This window comes from Salmo trutta, chromosome 22, assembly GCF_901001165.1.
Source record: "Salmo trutta chromosome 22, fSalTru1.1, whole genome shotgun sequence".
Taxonomy (NCBI): domain Eukaryota; kingdom Metazoa; phylum Chordata; class Actinopteri; order Salmoniformes; family Salmonidae; genus Salmo; species Salmo trutta.
In genome coordinates, this window is record NC_042978.1 from 1,408,283 (window position 1) to 1,430,944 (window position 22,662).

The window sequence follows — 22,662 nt, forward strand, 5'->3', positions numbered from 1 at the left end:
CTTCAAATAGGACATCTCAGACTGCCTCTTTCAAAAGAGCGTACAACTTTGACTTACTCAAAAACGTACCCTGAATTAATCGTAAGGCTAGCCCACCCTAAACCTAACGTTACTGTTGCTCACTGTTTTGCTTTTATATTCTCTCAGACATGGACTATAAACTTCGTGCAGCAGTCATTTCTACTGCTTTACTGTAATTACCGTGTTCTTGTAATGCAAATTAAAGCTGCAATATGTAACTTTTTGGGCAACCCCACTGTGCATTTTAACAGAAGCTCTTATCCAAAGCGACTTACAATAGGTAGTGCATACATTTTTATACTTTTTGTATACTGGAACCCACAACCCTGGTGTTCCTATCACCATGCTCTACCAACTAAGCCACATGGGACCATAGAAATCTGAGTTATAGCTCTTTCATTCTCATTGAAAGCAAGTCTGAGAGGTGGTAGATCCCTGGGTTGTTAATCTCATTGCAATTGTGAGTGTTGTATACTGTAAGTGCATGCGATGGGCCACTTTCAACCTTTTTGTTATTACTTCTCGGGAATGGTCCATTGACCATGTATAGTAGATACTTACACTTGATATGATATTCCAGGAAACAGATGTGTGTGAAAGGTACACAGCAAATTCACTTGTGTACATTTAACTCAGAGACTGGTAAGTGAAACACCACTACATACTGCCTTCCCTGTAGCTCAGTTGGTAGCGCATGGTGTTTGCAACGCCAGGGTTGTGGGTTCGATTCCCACGGGGGGCCAGCACAGAGAAAAAAAATAAAAAAATAAAAAAATAAAAAATATGTATGAAATGTATGCATTCACTACTGTAAGTTGCTCTGGATAAGAGCATCTGCTAAATGACTAAAATGTAAATGTAAAAATACTCTTTTCACAGACTACATACACAACAATAACAATCAATTTGTTTTTTAAAACTCAATGGAGGCTTAAAAAAGAAAGGGGCAACTTCATGCCCAAATACTTGGTTCTGGTGGTTGTTTCCTGTTGGTGTTGGTGAAGGTTAGGTGAAGGTGAAGGTGAGCCACAGCTCCAGAGAGCCAATCACCAATCTCTGATTGGAGAGGCTATTTTTACTGATTGAACAATTAAGGGGGCTTCAGTACCTCCGTTGAGAGTAGAAGGCAATCTGGGCACACACATGCTCCCACACTCTCTCTCTCACACACACACACTCACTCATACACACTCACTCGCTCACACACATAGTTGGTCGGTCAGTTAGTCAGTCATTCTGGAGCTTGCCATTCACAGAAACAGACCTCATGGCTCTATGGATAGCCCTATACCTATCCCTCTTCTTGGTAAGTGCCCAACACAAACTGTGGATGTTGTCTGTAGAGTGTACATTGTATGTGCAGGTAACCAAGCTGTTGTGATGGTGCCCGACCAGAGGAGTGTTGGAGGTACGTTTGGTGGGATTGAACTTATCTCAATGTAGCTGTTCCATAGTCTGAGCATCTTAGTACATACAGACGTTCTCACCATGGTGAAGGTCATTTTGATTTTGTTCACAAAAATAACATGCTCATTATTGTTGAGGGAACACCCTTGCTTTTGTTGTCGTGTCAGAAACACTTGTGGCTGCAGACATGACCTGCGTCATTTTACCGGGCAAATGTAGATTGCACTCTGGCTAGAAGTGTCTGTCTGCAAACAGGGCTGCTCAGCATATGTCTGAGTCTGGTTAAGATTTGTAAGGTACATTTCCTACAGTACATTTGTCACCTGCTCTGATGTTCTCCATCTGTCGTGACTGTTTGTTATATGGGGTAATTACATCAGAGAGTGATTTTCTCAGTGGGTGCTGCCTCACTTACCTAAATAGCATTTTATTATGAATTCACTGCTTTTCTTTGAATTTTGATTTTGCCAACAGATTACCAAACAGGCTAGTGTTGAGTCTGAGCGCACATGTGAGGTCACATTAAATCCGATGGTGGGCCAAAAATGTTACTTTTTATTTTATTGTTTTATTTATTTACTTTATATACTATACTTTGTTTAAGCTTTTTGATGGATTAATCTGTTGCACCTAGGTTGTTGATTGCTGGCATGATCTGGATAACACCGAGTATGACTGTTGGCCATTAGATAGCCCTAATGATTACAACATGATCAACTGTGGAGGTAAGTCCAACCCCATTCATTGTGTGGAATTGACTTAAAGGAGGGAAGGCGGGCTGTTGTTGTAGTGCTAATAATTTCATGGTCAGAAAGTGCAGAAATATTGCTTTGATGATTTCTGGTGTCACTGGATTCCTTATCTTGGAGAATACACACAAAAAAGTCCTTCCTCGTCAGTCAGTCAGTCAGTCAGTCAGTCTGTCAGTCTGTCAGTCTGTCTGTCTGACTGACTGACTGACTGTCTGACTGACTGTGTGTCTGTCTGACTGACTGTGTGTCTGTCTGACTGACTGTGTGTCTGTCTGTCTGCCTGACTGTGTGTTTGTGTCCAGGGCTGGAGATGTCGTGGGTGCTGCGGCCACCGGAGAAAGTGACGGACGGGGAGGAGTTCAATGTCACCTACACCATCACAGCATCAGACGACTTCTACGAGTATGCAGTCAAAAACAAGATATTCCAGTTCAGGTGAGCCAATGTCTGTAATTCACTCCCTGCCATACCTATCTGCCTATCCATCCGCACATTTGATGACCACACCATGAGGAAGATAAAAAATGTCCTGGGAATGGGAATGCCGAGAAAGATACTCAAACATTTACTTTATAGATTGAACCTTACAGTGTACACAGTAGATCTACTGTGCATCCAATCTAGTAGATTGCCATCTACTGTGTACACTGAAAGTCCAATCTATAATGTAAATGTTTGAGGCATATCTTCGCAATCTAATATAAAGATATAATTTACATTACATTACTCAGTCGACATTTGTGTAAAAAGTTGTTTGGGTTGAGGTAACCAAGTACATCCTATAGGGCCTTTTAAATATATTACCCGTGGATCTCCTGTGTTTTATTGTAGCCTCATATCCGGATGCCTTTAGATACTGTACATAATTGCTGTTTAAACAGACTGTAAAGATCTATCTGTCTATCTACCCATCACTCTCCAGCAACGCCTCCGAAGCCAAAAGGTTCTGTGACAAGCACGACTGTCCCGCAAATTGGAACAGCGCCAACGAGATCAACTGTTGCATTTACCATGCCAACATTCACTCCTGCCCTCTGGCTCTCATGGTCAGTACTGTCACCCTAAAAATCTGGGCGGTGTTCATTGGGCACTAAATGTAAGAAAATGGACTGAAACAGGGAGAGACTACCTGGACTTGTCTAATAAGAAATGTTCATTTTTGTTTTCAATTTCAGAATGTTTTAAAATGTTTTCTGTTTCATGGCCTAATGAACATGACCCTGGGCTTCCCTGTGTGTATCGGGTCACTGCCAGTCTGATGAAGGTATACTAAGGGGGAAGACAGATGCAAAATCCTTAGTTGACCCCTAGCCCCCACCCCGGCCTAGGCTACTTGATAGATGTGAGAGGATTAGATAAGCGTAAGCAATAGTAATATTGTGTCTCCACTTTGCCTTCTGATTGAATTGTATGTATCATATTATAACACCTATGCAGGGGCACAGCTCTCAACATGTGTATGTATGGGGTTGTCGGGAAATAGACAGAAGATACATTTCTGGTCTAACCAAATGGACAATAATGCTATTCTATTATTTTATTCAATACTTTTAGGTCTACTCAAGCGGCCAGGGTAGGGGCTATAGGAGTTGACTTTAGGCGACTTTTTGGGCAAGAGGTATACAAAAAAGTGAGTGGTAGCAACAGTAGCATTTGGAGTCCCTTCAAATTGCTTTTGTGTGTGAGGAAAAGCTGCCCTTATTTTACATGGGCTGCTGAGAGCCATTACAGATACACTAAGGCCTAAGGGCAGCCCATTATCTTGCTGCTGACATTAAAACATTTGATTTGTGTGCAAAGGACCTAAAGGCATCGAGTATGTCTCATCAGAGGCCTGAATTTATTGTTAGCAGGGATGGTAAAGAATTACAAAATACAATGAAGATCAATGTATCTAAATAAATGACAAAATACTTGTATTTTGAAATGTATTTAATTAAAATGCATGTATTTTGTATTTTAAAATAAAGAAATAGATTTGCAAATAGCCGGCCCGTACAGCAACAACATTCTCAGTAACAGTTACAGAAACCTTTTACTTGCTTTGACTGTGACATGACTGTAAGTCACTCTGGATAAGAATGTCTGCTAAATGACCAAAATGAAAATGTACAGTATGTGTGAAAATAAACATACCAAAATCGCAAATCACACTGGGTATTACTATTGGCCTTGTTTCGGGGAGGAGCTCATTAGAGTAATACTCTAATGTACATTTACATTTACATGTGCATTTACATTTAGTTAATTTAACAGACACTTTAGTGCCATAAGACTTCTGATACCAATGTAGTGTGAAAGAGAGCCACAAAATTGTGATCCACTATAAAAATGGTATACACAAGTATTTTGAAAATCCAAATTACAGCTCTCAAAAGTACCTTGTTACAAAATCCACTGGAGTGTAGTTCAGGCCAGAGTAAAACAAATTTCAAAATTGTCAGAAGTCATTGAAATACATATTTCAAACAGGTGTAACAGAAAAAAACTGTCCATCTCTGCTTGTTAGCACTCATTCTCTCTCCCCCACCCACCCATCACTGTTTGTATAACATTGCTGAAGATTGAAGGATTTAGATTGGTTTTGATTATGATGCTAACCCAATCATGTCGCCCCCACAGAGACACGGCGGTATTTGTGGCCCGTGGATCCCTGATGATGGGAAGATTGTGACACACACCGTGTCCAAAGCAGGAAAGATGAGCAAGAAGTTCTGGACATCAAAGGTACCTACCACTGCAAAGTAAATGTAAGGGCTATTCACACTACTGAGCCGAACCAAGCAGAACCAAACCAAGCTGTACTGCTCTGACCTGACCTGGTTAAGCATCCACCATTGTTTTTGGAACTGGGCGGAAAAGGACAATGTGAAAAGAAATATCCAAGCCAGTATCGGCACGATACTTTGTTAAGGGTACTAGTAAACAGTAGTGCTCATGTTGTCTTTATGTGCTTTGGTAGCTATCTGACAATTGAGTTTTTAATCACGGTCCCATCCAGGTGGTTCTGATTCATGTAGGAGTGACCTCAGTCATTGCCCATATCAAAATTGGACATATGCATGCAGCTCTGGAGTCCAAGGTGCTGGTCGTCAGTGCTCAAGGTCAGTGTGCTGCTAACACCAGCAGTGTACCCATTTGTTATTATGCACAACTGCTATTGCTACTCAAGGCTCACCCCTGTGGTGAGCACCAAACTTTGGATTGTAATAACTTTTGTACATTGTTTTTTTAGGCTTTGTTTTTTATTTGTTGTGGAAAAATCCAGACAATAGGATGTTGTTGCTGCACAGAAGTGTTCAACTCTAGCCTGAGTCGTAGTGGTAATCTTTTCTTCTTGGTGCTTAGTTTGACACACTAATGTTATTGATGAGCCAGCTGGTTTCCCAGGTTCCCTGTAGTTATTTCAAGGCAAAGATAAAAGGTACTCCGGTGTCATAATAGTTACATGGGATTTTGTGTGTGAGTGTGCGTGCGCGTGTGTGTGTGTGTGTGTGTGTGTGTGTGTGTGTGTGTGTGTGTGTGTGTGTGTGTGTGTGTGTGTGTGTGTGTGTGTGTGTGTGTGTGCGTCTGTGTGCGTCTCAGTGTGTGGGGATGACGTCTGCGAGCTGGAGGAGAACTGTCTCACATGCCCGGCGGACTGTGGTGCCTGCCCCATGTCCATCACCATCAAGGTGGCCATCGGACTGCCCGTCACACTCTTCTTCGGTGGCTTCATCTTAACCATGGTGGTGAGGCACCAAACAAAACATATACACCAAACAATACTACTTTTTTTATATTCTTTTGATAGATGTCTTCTTTTGATAGATGTCTCCTCTCTTTCTCTATAGTGGTTCCAGTACCAGAAACAGAAGATGTTTTGGGATGAAAGCTGGATTATCAACTATAAAAATATAATGTTTGGTAAGATGAGATGTCATCTGAGATGAATTCATAAATGAGAAAATAAGTGAAAAGAGCAAACAGGTGAACTATTTTGCTTGCTTGCTTGCTTATGCAATGCAGTTCAATACATACAGTGGCAAGAAAAAGTTTGTGGACCCTTTGGAATTACCTGGACTTCTGCAGAAATTGGTCATAAAATTTGATCTGATCTGAGATTAAGAATTGTTGACTTGCATAAAGCTGGAAAGGGTTACAAAAGTATCTCTAAAAGCCTTGCTGTTCATCAGTCCACGGTAAGACAAATTGTCTATAAATTGAAAAAGTTGTGGAACATCCAGATGCTCTTTTGCGAACTTGAGACGTGCAGCAATGGGTTTTTTTTGGACAGCAGTGGCTTCTTCCGTTGTGTCCTCCCTTGAACACCATTCTTGTTTAGTGTTTTACGAGTCGTAGACTCGTCAACAGAGATGTTAACATGTTCCAGAGATTTCTGTAAGTCTTTAGCTGACACTCTAGGATTCTTCTTAACCTCATTGAGTACTCTGCGCTATGCTCTTGCAGTCATCTTTGCAGGACGGCCACTCCTAGGGAGAGTTGCAACAGTGCTGAACTTTCTCAATTTATAGACAATTTGTCTTACCGTGGACTGATGAACATCAAGGCTTTTAGAGATACTTTTGTAACCCTTTCCAGCTTTATGCAAGTCAACAATTCTTAATCTTGGGTCTTCTGAGATCTCTTTTGTTCGAGGCATGGTTCACATCAGGCAATGCTTCTTGTGAATAGCAAACTCTAATTTTGTGAGTGTTTTTTATAGGGCAGGGCAGCTCTAACCAACATCTCCAATCTCGTCTCAATGATTGTACTCCAGGTTAGCTGACTCCTGACTCCAATTAGCTTTTGGAGAAGTCATTAGCCTAGGGGTTCACATACTTTTTCCAACCTACACTGTGAATGTTTAAATGATGTATTCAATATAGACAAGAAAAATACAATAATTTGTGTGTTATTAGTTTAAGCACACTGTGTTTGTCTGTTGTTGTGACTTAGATGAAGATCAGATCTAATTTTATGACCAATTTATGCAGAAATCCAGATACTTTTTCTTGCCACTGGTCTTATTGTCCAGGGATGGTAATTTGCAGCATTCACAATTGTAATTTGCAGGATTATTTTCTCTTTTCTTTAACATGTCTCGCACAATATAGCAAATAAATTAATGTAATGTAAAAGAGCATGTCACGCATCCAAACATGTTTTTTCCAATGCTGCAAACAAATTGCCATCCGGGGAATGGTGTCTTTTACATACATTTTTATACTTAATATTTTACTTTTTTGGCATATGCAGGTAAAGTGTGTTACATGGGCTTCTGCAGTACGACCAGTCTCCAGCCGGTGAAGAGTAACTCCAGTGTGAGCCGAACTACAGACGTGACTGTCTGCACTGTGGTCAACACCAACTTCAAACAGAGCTTCATCCAACCTGCCATTTAGTAAGATGTCTTACTTAAACACTGAACTGCATAACACATGTGTAAGGCATGGTATTTATTACACAGTTGAAGGGAGAAAGTACTGTGGCCTGGGACTGCTGTAAAGTGGAGCATGCAGAGATATTCACGGCTATTGATAATAATGTATTTGATTCAGAACTCGTGCACCGCAATGCATTTAAACAGAGTACATGCACTTATCCAATGTGCACTTATCAGTCGTCAACTATATTCTCAGACAATTATTGTATGAGGAACCTAGTTTTATTTGTTTTAACACCTGTTGCTTTGCATCTGTTAACGCATAGTAAGTTTGCTGTTTTTCTTGATAACTAAAAAAAGTTTTTATTTTCTATTGGTTAGTGATGGAAGGACTGTAGCAGTGAAACACATCCAGAATAAACACTTCACCCTCTCCAAAACTATCAGGAGGGAGGTGAAAGAAGTGAGGTGAGTACAACGTGTGTACTCCTAAAACCTCACACAGACACAATTACCTAGAGTATATAATTTGATTGATCTCATGCAACATTTTCTTCACTTACTGAAGTTCTGATAAAAGTCACATAGTAGTATCCCATCAGGCAAAAACATGTTGAATTACATTCTCTCACATCACATTTCAATGTTGAACATAGTTTTTGTCTAATTTCAACCCAGATTTCAACAACATATCAACGGCAGGGTGATTTCAATGTTTGGTTTATTTCAAATGAATTCACCTTCGTTGACACCTCAATGTGAACTAAAATTGGATGTTGATGTTGTTGTTGACATCCGGTGTGATTGGATATGATACATTTGCACCACTAGTTCATTTCTAGATATGGCGTTGCTATTCCATAGGGAACTGGATCACCCAAATCTCTCCAAGTTTATTGGTGGTTCCATTGAGGTCCCCTACGTCAGTATCATCACTGAGTACTGCCCCAAAGGAAGCCTGGCTGATGTCCTCCTGAATGAGGATGTGCCAATCAACTGGGGGTTCAGGTGAATGTCAAGACATCAGCTTTTTTTACCATTTGTCTGAAGAAAGAATACTGCACTATATAGGGCGGTTTCCTGGACATTAACCTAGTCCTGCACTAAAAGCATTTCCATTGAACATGCTTCTTAGTCTAGAACTAGGCTCAATATGTGTCCGGGACCATGATGTAATAGAACCTAATTCATTTTTTTCGTGTTCTTCATTTATGCTGGCACACAGGTTGTCCTTTGCTACTGACATAGCCCGTGGAATGGCTTATCTCCACCAACACAAGATGTTTCATGGCAGACTTCACTCAAGGAATTGCGTCATTGACGACCGCTGGGTTTGCAAAATTTCAGGTGATACAATTAAGACTTCCCTCTGTAGGAGTGTGTAGGCAGGCAGCATATCTCAACATGCCTTTATCTACTACTGTTGTGTCCTTGAGCAAGGCACTTAACCACTAACCTTCTCCAGAGGCACTCTTCTGCAGCTGACACTGTTGTTTCGAGCCTCTCGTGTGAGTACATACAGATGAAGTCGGAAGTTTACATACACTTACGTTGGAGTCATTAACTGGTTTTTCAACCACTCCACAAATTTCTTGTTAAACTTCTTATGGCAGGTGGGACGGTAGCGTCCCACCTGGCCAACATCCGGTGAAATTGCAGAGCGCAAAATTCAAACTACAGAATTAGAAATATTTAACTTTCATAAAATCACAAGTGTAATAAAAATAAAGCTTAACTTCTTGTTAATCCAGCCGCTGTGTCAGATTTCAAAAACGCTTTACGGCGAAAGCACACCATGCGATTATCTGAGGACAGCGCCCCGCATACAAAAGCATGAAAAACATATTTCAACCAGGCAGGTGCGCCACGAAAGCAGAAATAGCAATATAATAAATGCCGTACCTTTGATCTTCTTCTTTTGGCACTCCAAAAGGTCCCAGATATATCACAAATGGTCCTTTTGTTCGATAATGTCCTTCTTTATATCCATAAAAACTCAGTTTAGCTGGCGCGCTTCAGTCAATAATCCACCCAGTTTCCCTCCATCAAAATGCATACAAAATTAATCCCAAATGTTATTAATAAACTTTTCCAAACAAGTCAAACAACATTTATAATCAAACCTTAGGTACTCTAATACATAAATAAATGATCAAATTTAAGACATAGAATCGTTATTGTCTTTACCGGAGAAAAATACCAAAGAAAGCACTCTCATTCATGGGCTTGGAAACACTTCAGCCAAAATAGGAGCCACCTAGAAAACCGACAATTTCTGGCTCATTTTTCCAAAAACCAGCATGAAACTCTTTCTAAAGACTGTTGACATCTAGTGGAAGCCCTAGGAACTGCAATCTGGGAGGATTTCCCCTTATAATAAAAGTGACAGCCATTGAAAACAGTGGAAGGCTGAATTTATTTTAATTAAAAACGATTTTGATGGTTTGTCCTCATGGTTTCGCCTGCCATATCAGTTCTGTTATACTCACAGACATGGTTTTAACAGTTTTAGAAACTTTAGAGTGTTTTCTATCCGAATCTAATTATATGCATATCCTAGCTTCTGGGCCTGAGTAACAGGCAGTTTACTTTGGGCACTCTTTTCATCCGGACGTGAAAATACTGCCCCTACCCAAGAGAGGTTAACAAACTATTGTTTTGGCAAGTCGGTTAGGTCATCTACTTTGTGCATAACACAAGTAAGTTTTCCAACAATTGTTTACAGACAGATTATTTCACTTATAATTCACTGTATTACAATTTCAGTGAGTCAAAACTTTGCATGCACAGTCAACTTAGTGTCTTTAAACAGCTTGGAAAATTCCTGAAAATGATGTCATGGCTTTAGAAGCTTCTGATAGGCTAATTGACATAATTTGAGTCAACTGGAGGTGTACATGTGGATGTATTTCAAGGCCTACCTTTAAATTCAGTGCCTCTTTGCTTGACATCATGGGAAAATCAAAAGAAATCAGCCAAGACCTCAGAAAACAATTGTAGACCTCCACAAGTCTGGTTTATCCTTGGGAGCAATTTCCAAATGCCTGAAGGTACCACGTTCATCTGTACAAACAATAGTACGCAAGTATAAACACCATGGGACCACACAGACATCATACCACTCAGGAAGGAGACGCGTTCTGTCTCCTAGAGATGAACGTACTTTGGTGCAAAAAGTGCAAATCAATCACAGAACAACAGCAAAGACCTTTCAAAGATGCTGGATGAAACAGGTAAAAAAGTATTTATATCCACAGTAAAACGAGTCCTATATCAACACAACCTGAAAGGCCGCTCAGCAAGAAGCCACTTCTCCAAAACCGCCATAAAAAAGCCAGACTACGGTTTGCAACTGCACATGGGGACAAATATCATACTTTTTGGAGAAATGTTTGGCCATAATGACCATCATTATGTTTTGAGGAAAAAGGGGGAGGCTTGCAAGCCGAAGAACACCATCCCAACCATGATGCACGGGGGTGGCAGCATCATGTTGTGGGGGTGCTTTGCTGCAGGAGGGACTGGTGCACTTCACAAAATAGATGGCATCATGAGAGAGCAAAATTATGTGGATGTATTGAAGCAACATCTCAAGACATCAGTCAGAAAGTTAAAGCTTGGTTGCAAATTGGTCTTCCAAATGGACAATGACCCCAAGCATACTTCCAAAGTTGTGACAAAATGGCTTAAGGACAACAAAGTCAAGGTATTGGAGTGGCCATCACAAAGCCCTGACCTCAATCCCATAGAATATTTGTGGGCAGAACTGAAAAAGTGTGTGCGAGCAAGGAGGCCTACAAACCTGACTCAGTTACACCAGCTCTGTCAGGAGGAATGGGCCAAAATTCCCCCAACTTATTGTGAGAAGCTTGTGAAAGGCTACCCAAAATGTTTGACCCTAGGTAAACAATTTAAAGGCAATGCTACCAAATACTAATTGAGTGTATGTAAACCTCTGACCCACTGGGAATGTGATGAAAGAAATAAAAGCTGAAATAAATCATTCTCTACAATTATTCTGACATTTCACATTCTTAAAATAAAGTGGTGATTCTAACTGACTTAATTAAGACAGTGAATTTGTACTAGGATTAAATGTCAGGAATTGTGAAACTGAGTTTAAATGTATTTTGCTAAGGTGTATATAAACTTCCGAGATTTGGAACAACATAAGAAAGAAAAGGCAACATTTATTTCACAAAGGACAATTAAAATGTTATTGTATCGTAGCATATTATGTTTGGTTTACATTAGTGAGTTCACAGGACCAGTAAAAAAAAGCTAAGGAAAATATCTGAAATTGAATTAATCCTGTGTTCCAGACTATGGCCTGACAGCCTACAGAAAGGAGGACTTTGAGGTAGTCAGTAATGGGTTCCACTGTGAGGATACCTACCGTATATACTATGCACCTGAGGTCCTCCTGGGAAGCAGCTCTAATGTCACTCCGGCTGCTGACATTTACAGGTACTGTAGCCCAACTGCGACAGCTATTATATAGTTGCACCATGGTGATAACCATGTTTGGGGCTAATTCCATTTCAATTCATTCAGTTGAAAAGTAATGAGGGAAATTCAAATTTGACTTTGTGAATTTACAATTGAAATAGAATTAAGCCTAACCCCGGTGATAACAATTTTACTTACTGTATGTGATATTATTATGGTGGTATGGTAATGACTTAAATACTAGACCATGGACATGTTTAAATCAGCACAACAGTACCTGTAAGTTTTTCACCCAAAGTGGTTTACTATATGTCAGTAGTTTTATGCTATGCTAAATTGAGTCTCAGACATGTAGGCTATAAAAGAGCATGCATGAAAAATCTGTATGATCTGGTGTTATTAGATGTGTTCAATGGTTTCTGTGTCTTCTCCTCCCAGCTACTCTATCATCTTAGTTGAGATTGCCACTCGCTCTGACCTCCTTTCAGTAAGTATGATACAAAGATAATACTAATGATAATGACCTTTGACCACGCACGCTTAGGTTTTTGTTTAACATTTTTTCTATGAACTACTCTCCGACAGGACCAAATGGAGGGCGTGAAGTTGGATATCATGTGGCGCCCTTCCTTGCCTGAACTGAAAGCTGGGAAAGCGGATACTGATTGTCCTGACCGGGGAGATTACTGTGAGGTCTGTGACGAAATTCACTGACATTTGCTGTGGCTTATTATTTAATATTATTTGTCCAATTATTCAGATCTATTCATTTAAGCACTTTAAGGAGCATTTTAGGGAAAAAATATTTTTTTACCTTGTATTTTTATGTTCATGTTTGACACTGTCCCTCAGACATTGTGCATGTTACCATTCAAGTTTTGGGGTAAAATCCTTTAGGTTTATGGTAAGTGTGCCAAAGAGGCTAATTTCATTTTTTTGTATCTCTACGCTAATACTTCAACAGCTGATCAAGAAGTGCTGGTCTCAAAATGTCACATTGAGGCCGACTTTTGAGCAGGTGAAGAAGATGCTGGATAAAATGAACCCACACAAAGTCAGCCCTGTGGACATGATGATGAACCTGGTAATGCTCTGATATAACATTTGGCCACTTAAAGGATGAGTAAGTTATTTCAGAAGCTAGCAAATTCATTACTTACCAACAGCTGCAAATCTCAATTAAACTACATATTGTTTTGAAGTTCACTTTCCTTACTTTGTCTTACAACACAATCCTTAATCTAGCAAAAAAGTTGTGGGTCAGAGTGCAGTATTTATTTAGTTTCATAGCACAAACACTTGCTAGCAAGTTTCTCACACTGGCTTTAGCCGGGGCCTGCCTGGAGATGCATCCAGGTGCAGCCCCGAAGCAGCTTGCGCTCCCTTTCCTATCCTCCTTTCTGAGCGAGCTTCCTTTCCTAACTTCCTTTCCTTCTTTTCATTTCCAGGCCATTGTTAATCCCTACCACATACTGTACATGTGAACTCCTTTTCTTTCTCGATTTCTCTTTTCCCCTTCACTAAACGGGGGATCCTGTTTTCTGCAAACAATGCTTGAAGTACCCAGGTCAGCCTTGAACTTCGTGGATTGAATGAGGGGGGCAGTCATTCTCCCCTGGTTTAGCGTAACAGCTAAAATGGCTTTGAAAAATAAGATTTCAGCTAATCGGGAGAAGTAGGCCTATCTAACAAAATGACTACATTAGGCTTTCACTAATCATAAATCATTTTTAAGTGATAATGTCCTCGAAGCCGGTGTTTGGAGGATATATTGGCATGGGCGATGTTAGGCCCGAGACGAAGTCGAGGTCAAACCGTGCCAATATATCCTCCAAACACCGTCTTCGAGGGCATTATCACTTTTATACAACGGGTTACCAACATATTCAAATAATGATTGACATATTTTCATTAAAAACGTTCTTTTGATTAATTTATTCATATTATTTCATCCTTCCACAAGATATAGTCCAGACACTATTTTAGGGTTGCTACCCAAGCCGGCTGGTGGTTGTCTTTTTGTTCTGTATCTATGGACCCAGTCGTTCGTTCTAAATGTTCCATTGCCATACTGGCTAGCAATGTTCTTTTCCCTTGCTTGCTAGCTAGCCAACTATGGCTAAAAAGTGCAGCCAGAATAACAGTAAAGTAGCTTCATTTGCATTTGTTTAAGCTGTTTTCTAGTGACATTTTATTTGGATACATCCATAACAATGAGCTAATGAGGCGCGATTTCACCTGGCATAGAAAATGTGCTCACTCGTCAGGACACTTGTTCAGAGGAGTTAGCCAACACCACAGCTAACACAATCACTTCAAATTGACGCTGGAAAGACTGCAAACTACAGTAGCTGCACTTCATTTCATTTGACCTTTTTTCAAATTACATTTCTTTGTATATATCCATAAAAATGATTCCAGCTGATTCATGATTTCGACTTACTGAGAAACGCTGCTGTCTGTCTGTCTCGTCCCGACTCGTTCATTACAATGGGACAGCTGGAAATCGAATTTGAATATTGAAACAATGTTGCAAATGTCGGAGAGACAGACTGCAAGGTTTATACAAATCTCCGCTGTTGAAAACTAAATGTCAGTCTAAAAGAAATGTGAGATAATGTCTAGATGCTTTTTATAGTGGAAATCAAGTTTATAACTGGCCTAGCTGGGATGATGAGAGTGGATTACACAGTCAGATGGAACAGAGTAAATAGGCATTTTAACATCATAGATTTAGCCGGTGGCAACTTGTGGAATAGACACTGTCTGGAATGCACTTTTCACCAGCATTCAGGATTAGACCCACCCGTTGTATAAACATATAACAGAAACTTTGGTACATTTGTGGACAAAATTCTAATTTATGGCTCTAGTCAATCTGCATTGCTGAAGCGTTACAGATTGTGTGATAGAAATGTAAAGGTAATTTTCGATTGAGCTAACTTATGCAGCATTTACCGTGAAGGCAGTCTCCGTTAACGTGGAAATATTTCCTTTAAATTTCTATCACGCTGAACTTCCGCCATACAGATTGAATAGAGCCCTTACTGAACCTTTAAATCAAAATGTTATATATTTGGAGAAAGAAAATCAGCAGACTGATTATTATGTTTATCACAATAAATGTCATAAATATCACAAATCTGTAATATAAAATAATTTGGACTTTAGATCAAAATGGAGATACAGTGGGGCAAAAAAGTATTTAGTCAGACACCAATTGTGCAAGTTCTCCCACTTAAAAAGATGAGAGAGGCCTGTAATTTTCATCATAGGTACACTATAACTATGACAGACAAAATGAGAAAGAAAAATCACATTGTAGGATTTTTTATGAATTTATTTGCAAATTATGGTGGAAAATAAGTATTTGGTCAATAACAAAAGTTTCTCAATACTTTGTTATATACCCTTTGTTGGCAATGACACAGGTCAAACGTTTTCTGTAAGTCTTCACAAGGTTTTCACACACTGTTGCTGGTATTTTGGCCCATTCCTCCTTGCAGATCTTCTCTAGAGCAGTAATGTTTTGGGGCTGTCGCTGGGCAACACGGACTTTCAACTCCCTCCAAAGATGTTCTATGGGGTTGAGATCTGGAGACTGGCTAGGCCACCACAGGACCTTGAAATGCTTCTTACGAAGCCACTCCTTCGTTGCCCGGGCGGTGTGTTTGGGATCATTGTCATGCTGAAAGACCCAGCCACATTTCATCTTCAATGCCCTTGCTGATGGAAGGAGGTTTTCACTCAAAATCTCACGATACATGGCCCCATTCATTCTTTCCTTTACACGGATCAGTCGTCCTGGTACCTTTGCAGAAAAACAGCACCAAAGCATGAGGTTTCCACCCCCATGCTTCACAGTAGGTATGGTGTTCTTTGGATGCAACTCAGCATTCTTTGTCCTCCAAACACGACGAGTTGAGTTTTTACCAAAAAGTTATATTTTGGTTTCATCTGACCATATGACATTCTCCCAATCCTCTTCTGGATCATCCAAATGCTCTCTAGCAAACTTCAGACGGGCCTGGACATGTACTGGCTTAAGCAGGGGGACACGTCTGGCACTGTAGGATTTGAGTCCCTGGCGGCGTAGTGTGTTACTGATGGTAGGCTTTGTTACTTTGGTCCCAGCTCTCTGCAGGTCATTCACTAGGTCCCCCCATGTGCTTCTGGGATTTTTGCTCACCGTTCTTGTGATCATTTTGACCCCACGGGGTGAGATCTTGCGTGGAGCCCCAGATCAAGGGAGATTATCAGTGGTCTTGTATGTCTTCCATTTCCTAATAATTGCTACCACAGTTGATTTCTTCAAACCAAGCTGCTTACCTATTGTAGATTCAGTCTTCCCAGCCTGGTGCAGGTCTACAATTTTGTTTCTGGTGTCCTTTGACAGCTCTTTGGTCTTGGCCATAGTGGAGTTTGGAGTGTGACTGTTTGAGGTTGTCAGGTGTCTTTTATACTGATAACAAGTTAAAACAGGTGCCATTAATACAGGTAACGAGTGGAGGACAGAGGAGCCTCTTAAAGAAGAAGTTACAGGTTTGTTAGAGCCAGAAATCTTGCTTGTTTATAGGTGACCAAATACTTATTTCCACCATAATTTGCAAATAAATTCATTAAAAATCTTACAATGTGATTTTCTGGATTTTTTTTCTAATTTTGTCTGTCATAGTTGACGTGTACCTATGATGAAAATTACAGGCCTCTCTCATCTTTTTAAGTGGGAGAACTTGCACAATTGGTGGCTGACTAAATACTTTTTTGCCCCACTGTATCTGCTGTGTATGGATCTCTGGAACTGCTTTCATAATTGTCAACATACAGTATATTTTCTTATAGGTACACTGCATAACATGATGTCTGTTACAATTCTAGATGGAAAAGTACAGTAAGCATTTAGAGGCCATTGTAGCGGAGAGAACACAGGATCTTCTCCAAGAGAAACAAAGGACAGACTGTTTGCTATACAGTAAGTACATGAAACCACAAATGGTCCACGATATGGCTACTTACACTATATATACAAAAGTATGTGGACACCCCTTCAAATTAGTGGATTCGGCTATTTCAGACACACCTGTTGCTAAAGGGTGTATAGAATTGAGCATACAGCCATGCAATCTCCATAGACAAACATTGACAGTAGAATGGCCTTACTGAAGAGCTCAATGATTTTCAACGTGGCACCGTCATTGGATGCCACCTTTCCAACAAGTCAGTTGGTGAAATTTCTGCCCTGCTAGAGCTGCCCCGGTCAACTGTAAGTGCTGGTATTGTGAAGTAAACTTCTAGGACAAACAACAGGTCAGACTCAAAGTGGTAGGCCACACAATCTCACAGAATGGGACCGCTGATTGCTGAAGTGGATGCAACTACAGCACCGCACACAAGCTTAAGATCACCATGCGCAATGCCAAGCATCGGCTGGAGTGGTGTAAAGTTCACCGCCATTGGACTCTAGAGCAGAGGAAACCCGTTCTCTGAAGTGATGAATCACGCTTCACCATCTGGCAGTCTGACAAACGAATCTGGGTTTGGCGGATGGCAGGAGAACGCTACCTGCCCAAATGCATAGTGCCAACTGTAAAGTTTGGTGGATGAGGAATATTGGTCTGGGGCTGTTTTTCATGGTTCGGGCTAGCATGACAATACACAAAGCGAGGTCCATACAGAAATGGTTTGTCGAGATCGGTGTGGAAGAAATTGTCTGCTCTGCACAGTCCTGACTTCAACCCCATCGAACACCTTTGGGATGAATTGGAACACCGACTGCGAGACAGACCTAATCGCCCAACATCAGTGCCTGGCCTCAATAATGCTCAGGGCTGAATGGAAGCAAGTCCCCGCAGCAATGTTCCAACATCTAGTGGAAAGCCTTCCCAGAAGAGTGGAGGCTTTTATTGCGCAAAAGCAAACCAACTCCATATTAATGCCCATGATTTTGGAATGAGATGTTTGACGAGCAGGAGTCCACATACTTTTGGTCATGTAGTGTATTATGTGTGGTGTTGCCTCCACTGTCATCTAGTGGTAAAGAAGTAGAATGTACCAAAATGACAACATAAATGCTCCCAAAATACATTTGGATGTTGCTATATACTGTTTTTCTTTTTGGAAGAGAAAAAGTTGTTTGAATACAAAGCCATTGGTTATACCAGTGACCAGCATATCTACATTCAACAAAATTCCTCAATGAAACAGTTTGAAAGGCAGGACAATGTTTTGAATCTAAAGTTATTTCTTGTCACCAGGTATGTTACCAAAGCCGGTGGCCGATGACCTTCGTCAGGGTCGCACAGCAGAGGCTCAGAGCTACTCCAACGCCACAGTCTACTTCAGGCAGGTGTCATTTGTAGGGCCAAGAGTTTTTCCTAATCAGGTCACGTGATCTGGAAAAACTCTTGGCTCTAGTCATAAGACAGTGCAGTATTGTGGTACATCCACATTAGTTCATGTATTGTGTCCTATGGAGGTGTTGAATTCGGGTTTTTATTTATGCATTAAGAAAGAGTTCTATCCAGATTCCCTCCCAGCTGCCACTGTCTACCTTTTCAAGTTAAAGATTTAGAGATGAGTAACATTTCTTTCTCCTTGTTGGCAGTGACATTGTGGGTTTCACAGAGCTCTCTGGCTCAAGCACTCCTCACCAGGTGGTGGACTTTCTAAATCAGCTCTACACCACGTTTGATGACATCATTGATAATTATGATGTCTACAAGGTGGAGACTATAGGAGATGCTTGTAAGTATGATGGCAAATAATCTGTCTCTGCTTCCATCCATCTGTTTGTGACTACCTGTCTGTCTCCATCAATCTGTCCACCCTTCTGTCTGTTAGTTCGTCTGTCCACCCATCCATGTGTGTGTTTGGGCATTGTTATCAAGATTGATCTAAATGTGTCTGCCCCTCCAGACATGGTGGTCTCCGGTGTCCCAAATGAGAATGGCATAAACCATGCGGGAGAGATCGCCAGCATGGCTCTGGGTCTCGTCAATGTTTGCCATGCCTTTAAAATCCCACACAAACCCACCACACAGTTGAGGATACGAGCTGGCATCCACTCAGGTAAACAAGTCCAACTGGGCTATGTTCATTAGGGCACACTGTGTCTACTGAATACAACCCTTGTGACGTCTCACTGTTTGAGTGGAGTAATGGTAATAATTGGTAATAATGGTCAAAATATCTAACTCAATTGCATCTGGTCTGCCCTTGTTGATATGTTAAGCAGTTTTGCTAACGGAATGTACATTTATTTTGTGCTATGTATTCAATCTGAAATGTAAAAACAGCCATTACAAAATGTGTGTTTTCCCACGTTTAAATCCTACTTGTATTTGTGAGAGGTATTTTCATGTTGAATGCACAGAGCTGTCTGTTTGAACTACTGGCACAAAGCTCGGACACCCATGCATACCCCACAAGATATGCCACTAGAGGTCTCTTCACAGTCCCCAAGTCCAGAACAGACTATGGGAGGTGCATAGTACTACATGGAACTCTATTCCACATCAAGTAACTCATGCAAGCAGTAAAATTATTTTTAAAAAACAGATAAAAATACACCTTAAGCATCACAAACATAAACAAACGATAACATACGCACTATACACACATGTGCACATGAATTTTGTGTTATTGATATGTGGTAGTAGAGTAGGGGCCTGAGGGTACACAGTTAATATGATGTGAAATCTGTTATGAATGTATTGTAATGTTTTTGCCTTGGAAGCAGGTAATGGGGATCCATAATAAATCAAATACAAATACATCCCCACAGGACCCGTAGTTGCCGGTGTCGTGGGAACCAAAATGCCACGGTATTGCTTATTCGGTGATACAGTGAACACAGCATCGCGGATGGAATCAACAAGCGAAGGTACTCAAAGATCAAATGCAACCCTTGAGTATATAAATTTAAACTCTGTGAGTGCAGTTTGTAGGCCTAAGTACAGTGAAATATTCTGATTCAGGGTCTTTAACAGGCCAACTGACTCTACAGACCACTCAGTCTGGCTAAGGTTGAACATATTGTTCATGGGCTGGGTGGCAGCTGAGGTTGCCATTGGTGGGGCACTGATTTAGCCCCTCTGCCTTTATGCCAAGCTGGATTTTCTCTGTCTGTGCTCTTCAGAACCCTGCAGAGGGTTATATCACGAGAGAGAGCCGTTCTCCTCACTGAGCTCTTATAATCCTGGTAACCAAGCAAAAAAGACAATGACGGTAGAAAACAGTGACCCTAGTGCGGCAGTGATTTTAAAACATGAAACAGTGGCTTTTAGGCAACTACATGAAAATATATTGTTTCTCATGTGATAGGGCAGGATGCACAACATTACTTTTGTAGTACTGAATTACTTGTTGTACAATGTTACTTTTCTAACACTGTATTTGCCATTTGTAGATTGTCATTTATAATCCAGCTAGTATAAAAAAAAGTGTGATTATCTCCATAGCCCTGAAGATTCAGGTCAGTGGAGCCACTGCTGACCTGCTAAACACACTGGGAGGTTACACTCTGATCTGCCGAGGATCACTAAATGTCAAGGTAAGATAATCAGCCATTTCCCACTCATTAGTATCGATAAAGACACAGTTGCAAAGGGTTAATGAGGAGAAAATCTAGCCTGGTCCCAGATCTGTTTGTGCTGTCTTGTCAACTCCTGGTCATTGTCTTTGCCCAAAAATATGGTTTGACAACTCCTATGGTCGTTGTTTGGGAAAGACAGTGGCCATATGCAAGATGGCCTATGAAATACAAACTGTATCCAACAATAGTGTTGTCATATCACCTTCTCACACTACTATTTTGACCTAATTCAAGAATGCTCCTAGTTAGCAAATTTACAATATAGTATTATCTGTCTGTTCTGTGAACTGCTACTGTCGGTATTCTCGTGGGAAACAGTTAAAAAAAGTGCTGTGCTATGTTAAGGACATTTGTGGACTTGGCCATGGCGGTTGTTGTAGAAATCTTGCCAGCAACAAAAATGTATTATATTCACCCCCTCTGTCTCATGGACTTGTATTCATGGAGTCACGAAGACCTTTGATTTGAAGAGAGGGAGGGAGTTAGTTGGGGAGGGGGGGGGGGGGGCAAGTGGATCCCATGGGATGGGGCCCAACGTTCATACTCATTGAAAGACTGCATGTCTCCATTAGGGAGTGGCCTCAGCTGCTTTGTGCTTGTCCCTTACCAACCCTAATGGCCCTCATTTAGCATTTAGAAGGACACACACATGCTCCCCAAATACAGCCCCTTTCTCAGGAGAGAAAAAGCAAAACAACATCCATTGGTCTTGATAGGCTGTCAGACATACAGTATACTGCTTTTGGATGGTGTATGACCTACAAGTTCAGCCTCCATTTCTTTGCATCAACGATACTGCTCTTTGTTTGTAAAGGGAAAAGGTGAAATGACGACTTGGTGGCTGGAAGCAAAGAGAGAAGAATCCTTGGACCCACTCCTCAGATCCACCGAGTTCAGAGGAGTCCCTGTGCCAGTTAGCAACTAGCCAACTACTAGCCTTCATAGTCTGCATAATATATGGACCACAGTTTGTGTTTAACAGCTGTATTGTGCAATTGATATCAAATATATTTCTATACTGCCCGAGAGTCTTGGAGCTGTATTGTGAGTTTGTACAGTGATTTTATGTTCTGGCAGTTATTGTATTTATTCATATCCATATGATGGATATATACTTGATATGTGCACTCATATTATAGATTGTAATGGAGATGGATGGGGGAGAGGGAATAAGCACACAATTAGATTAGCCAGTGTGGAATTCAAACCACAAGTCACATGACTTTTCTTGCGTCTCTAACATTGCCGCCAACAAGTCTAATGACCAACAGAATCACACCCCAAATTCCATAGGATATCTGGATATATAATCCATTACAGAGATGTAGTCTAATTGTCCACATATTCCAATATGATGAATTGAAATGCACAGTGTTGTATCATATATATTGTGATATTATCTTTACCTGATTTGATTCTATATGTAAAATACTGTAAGCACGTTATTGATCTGTATTGCTATGTAGTTCCTTTTGTTGGTAGGGAGGCTTAGTGTTTTCTGTTGCATTTCCCACACACCTCATTGCTACCAAAATAAGAATTAAACTGTGATCCTTCTGAATTTCTTCACTTCTTTATAACATGTTTCTCGTCTGGTGCAACACAAATAATACATAATTTGGCATTATAAACTGGGTGGTTCGAGCCCTGAATGCTGATTGGCTGACAGCCGTGGTACATCAGATCGTATACCACAGGTATGACAAAACATTTATTTTTACTGCTCTAATTACGTTGGTAACCAGTTTATAATAACAATAAGGCACCTCGGGGGTTGGGGTATATGGCCAATATACCAGGGCTAAGGGCTGTATCCTGGCAGTCCACGTTGCGTAGTGTATAAGAACAGCCCTTAGCCGTGGTATGTTAGCCATATACCACAACCCCTCATGACTTATTGCTTAAATAAACCATTCAAAATATATGGCAAAAGTATGTGTTATTTACAATGTTACTACAATTGAAACTTGACACATTACATTTAAGGTTTCTATCCTGATGGCAGCTACATTTCTGCTTGACCCAGAACAAAAAAAACAGAAATTTCCTGTGTGATGAACTGTTGCTAGTGGTGA

General features: G+C 40.6%; 1 protein-coding gene across 3 annotated transcripts; it reads left to right on the forward strand.

Moving 5' to 3' along the window:
* The first annotated feature begins 1,121 nt into the window (after positions 1 to 1,121).
* LOC115157926 (atrial natriuretic peptide receptor 2-like) lies at positions 1,122 to 22,148 on the forward strand. 3 transcript variants are annotated; one of them, XM_029706270.1, is made up of 24 exons: positions 1,122 to 1,327; positions 1,903 to 1,962; positions 2,063 to 2,153; positions 2,483 to 2,615; positions 3,103 to 3,226; positions 4,803 to 4,907; positions 5,182 to 5,284; positions 5,766 to 5,911; positions 6,014 to 6,086; positions 7,419 to 7,563; positions 7,927 to 8,013; positions 8,410 to 8,553; positions 8,771 to 8,892; positions 11,868 to 12,012; positions 12,433 to 12,481; positions 12,580 to 12,687; positions 12,959 to 13,078; positions 16,873 to 16,966; positions 18,249 to 18,336; positions 18,599 to 18,738; positions 18,910 to 19,062; positions 19,778 to 19,876; positions 20,454 to 20,545; positions 21,402 to 22,148. In XM_029706270.1, exons 1-24 carry the CDS (start codon positions 1,289 to 1,291, stop codon positions 21,510 to 21,512), a joined length of 2,571 nt encoding a protein of 856 aa, XP_029562130.1. In that variant the 5' UTR covers positions 1,122 to 1,288; the 3' UTR covers positions 21,513 to 22,148. The 3 variants fall into 3 exon arrangements, with proteins under 3 accessions (XP_029562130.1, XP_029562131.1, XP_029562133.1); XM_029706273.1 differs by lacking the exon at positions 1,122 to 1,327 and adding an exon at positions 1,558 to 1,724; XM_029706271.1 differs by lacking the exon at positions 1,903 to 1,962.
* Positions 22,149 to 22,662: the final 514 nt, after the last annotated feature.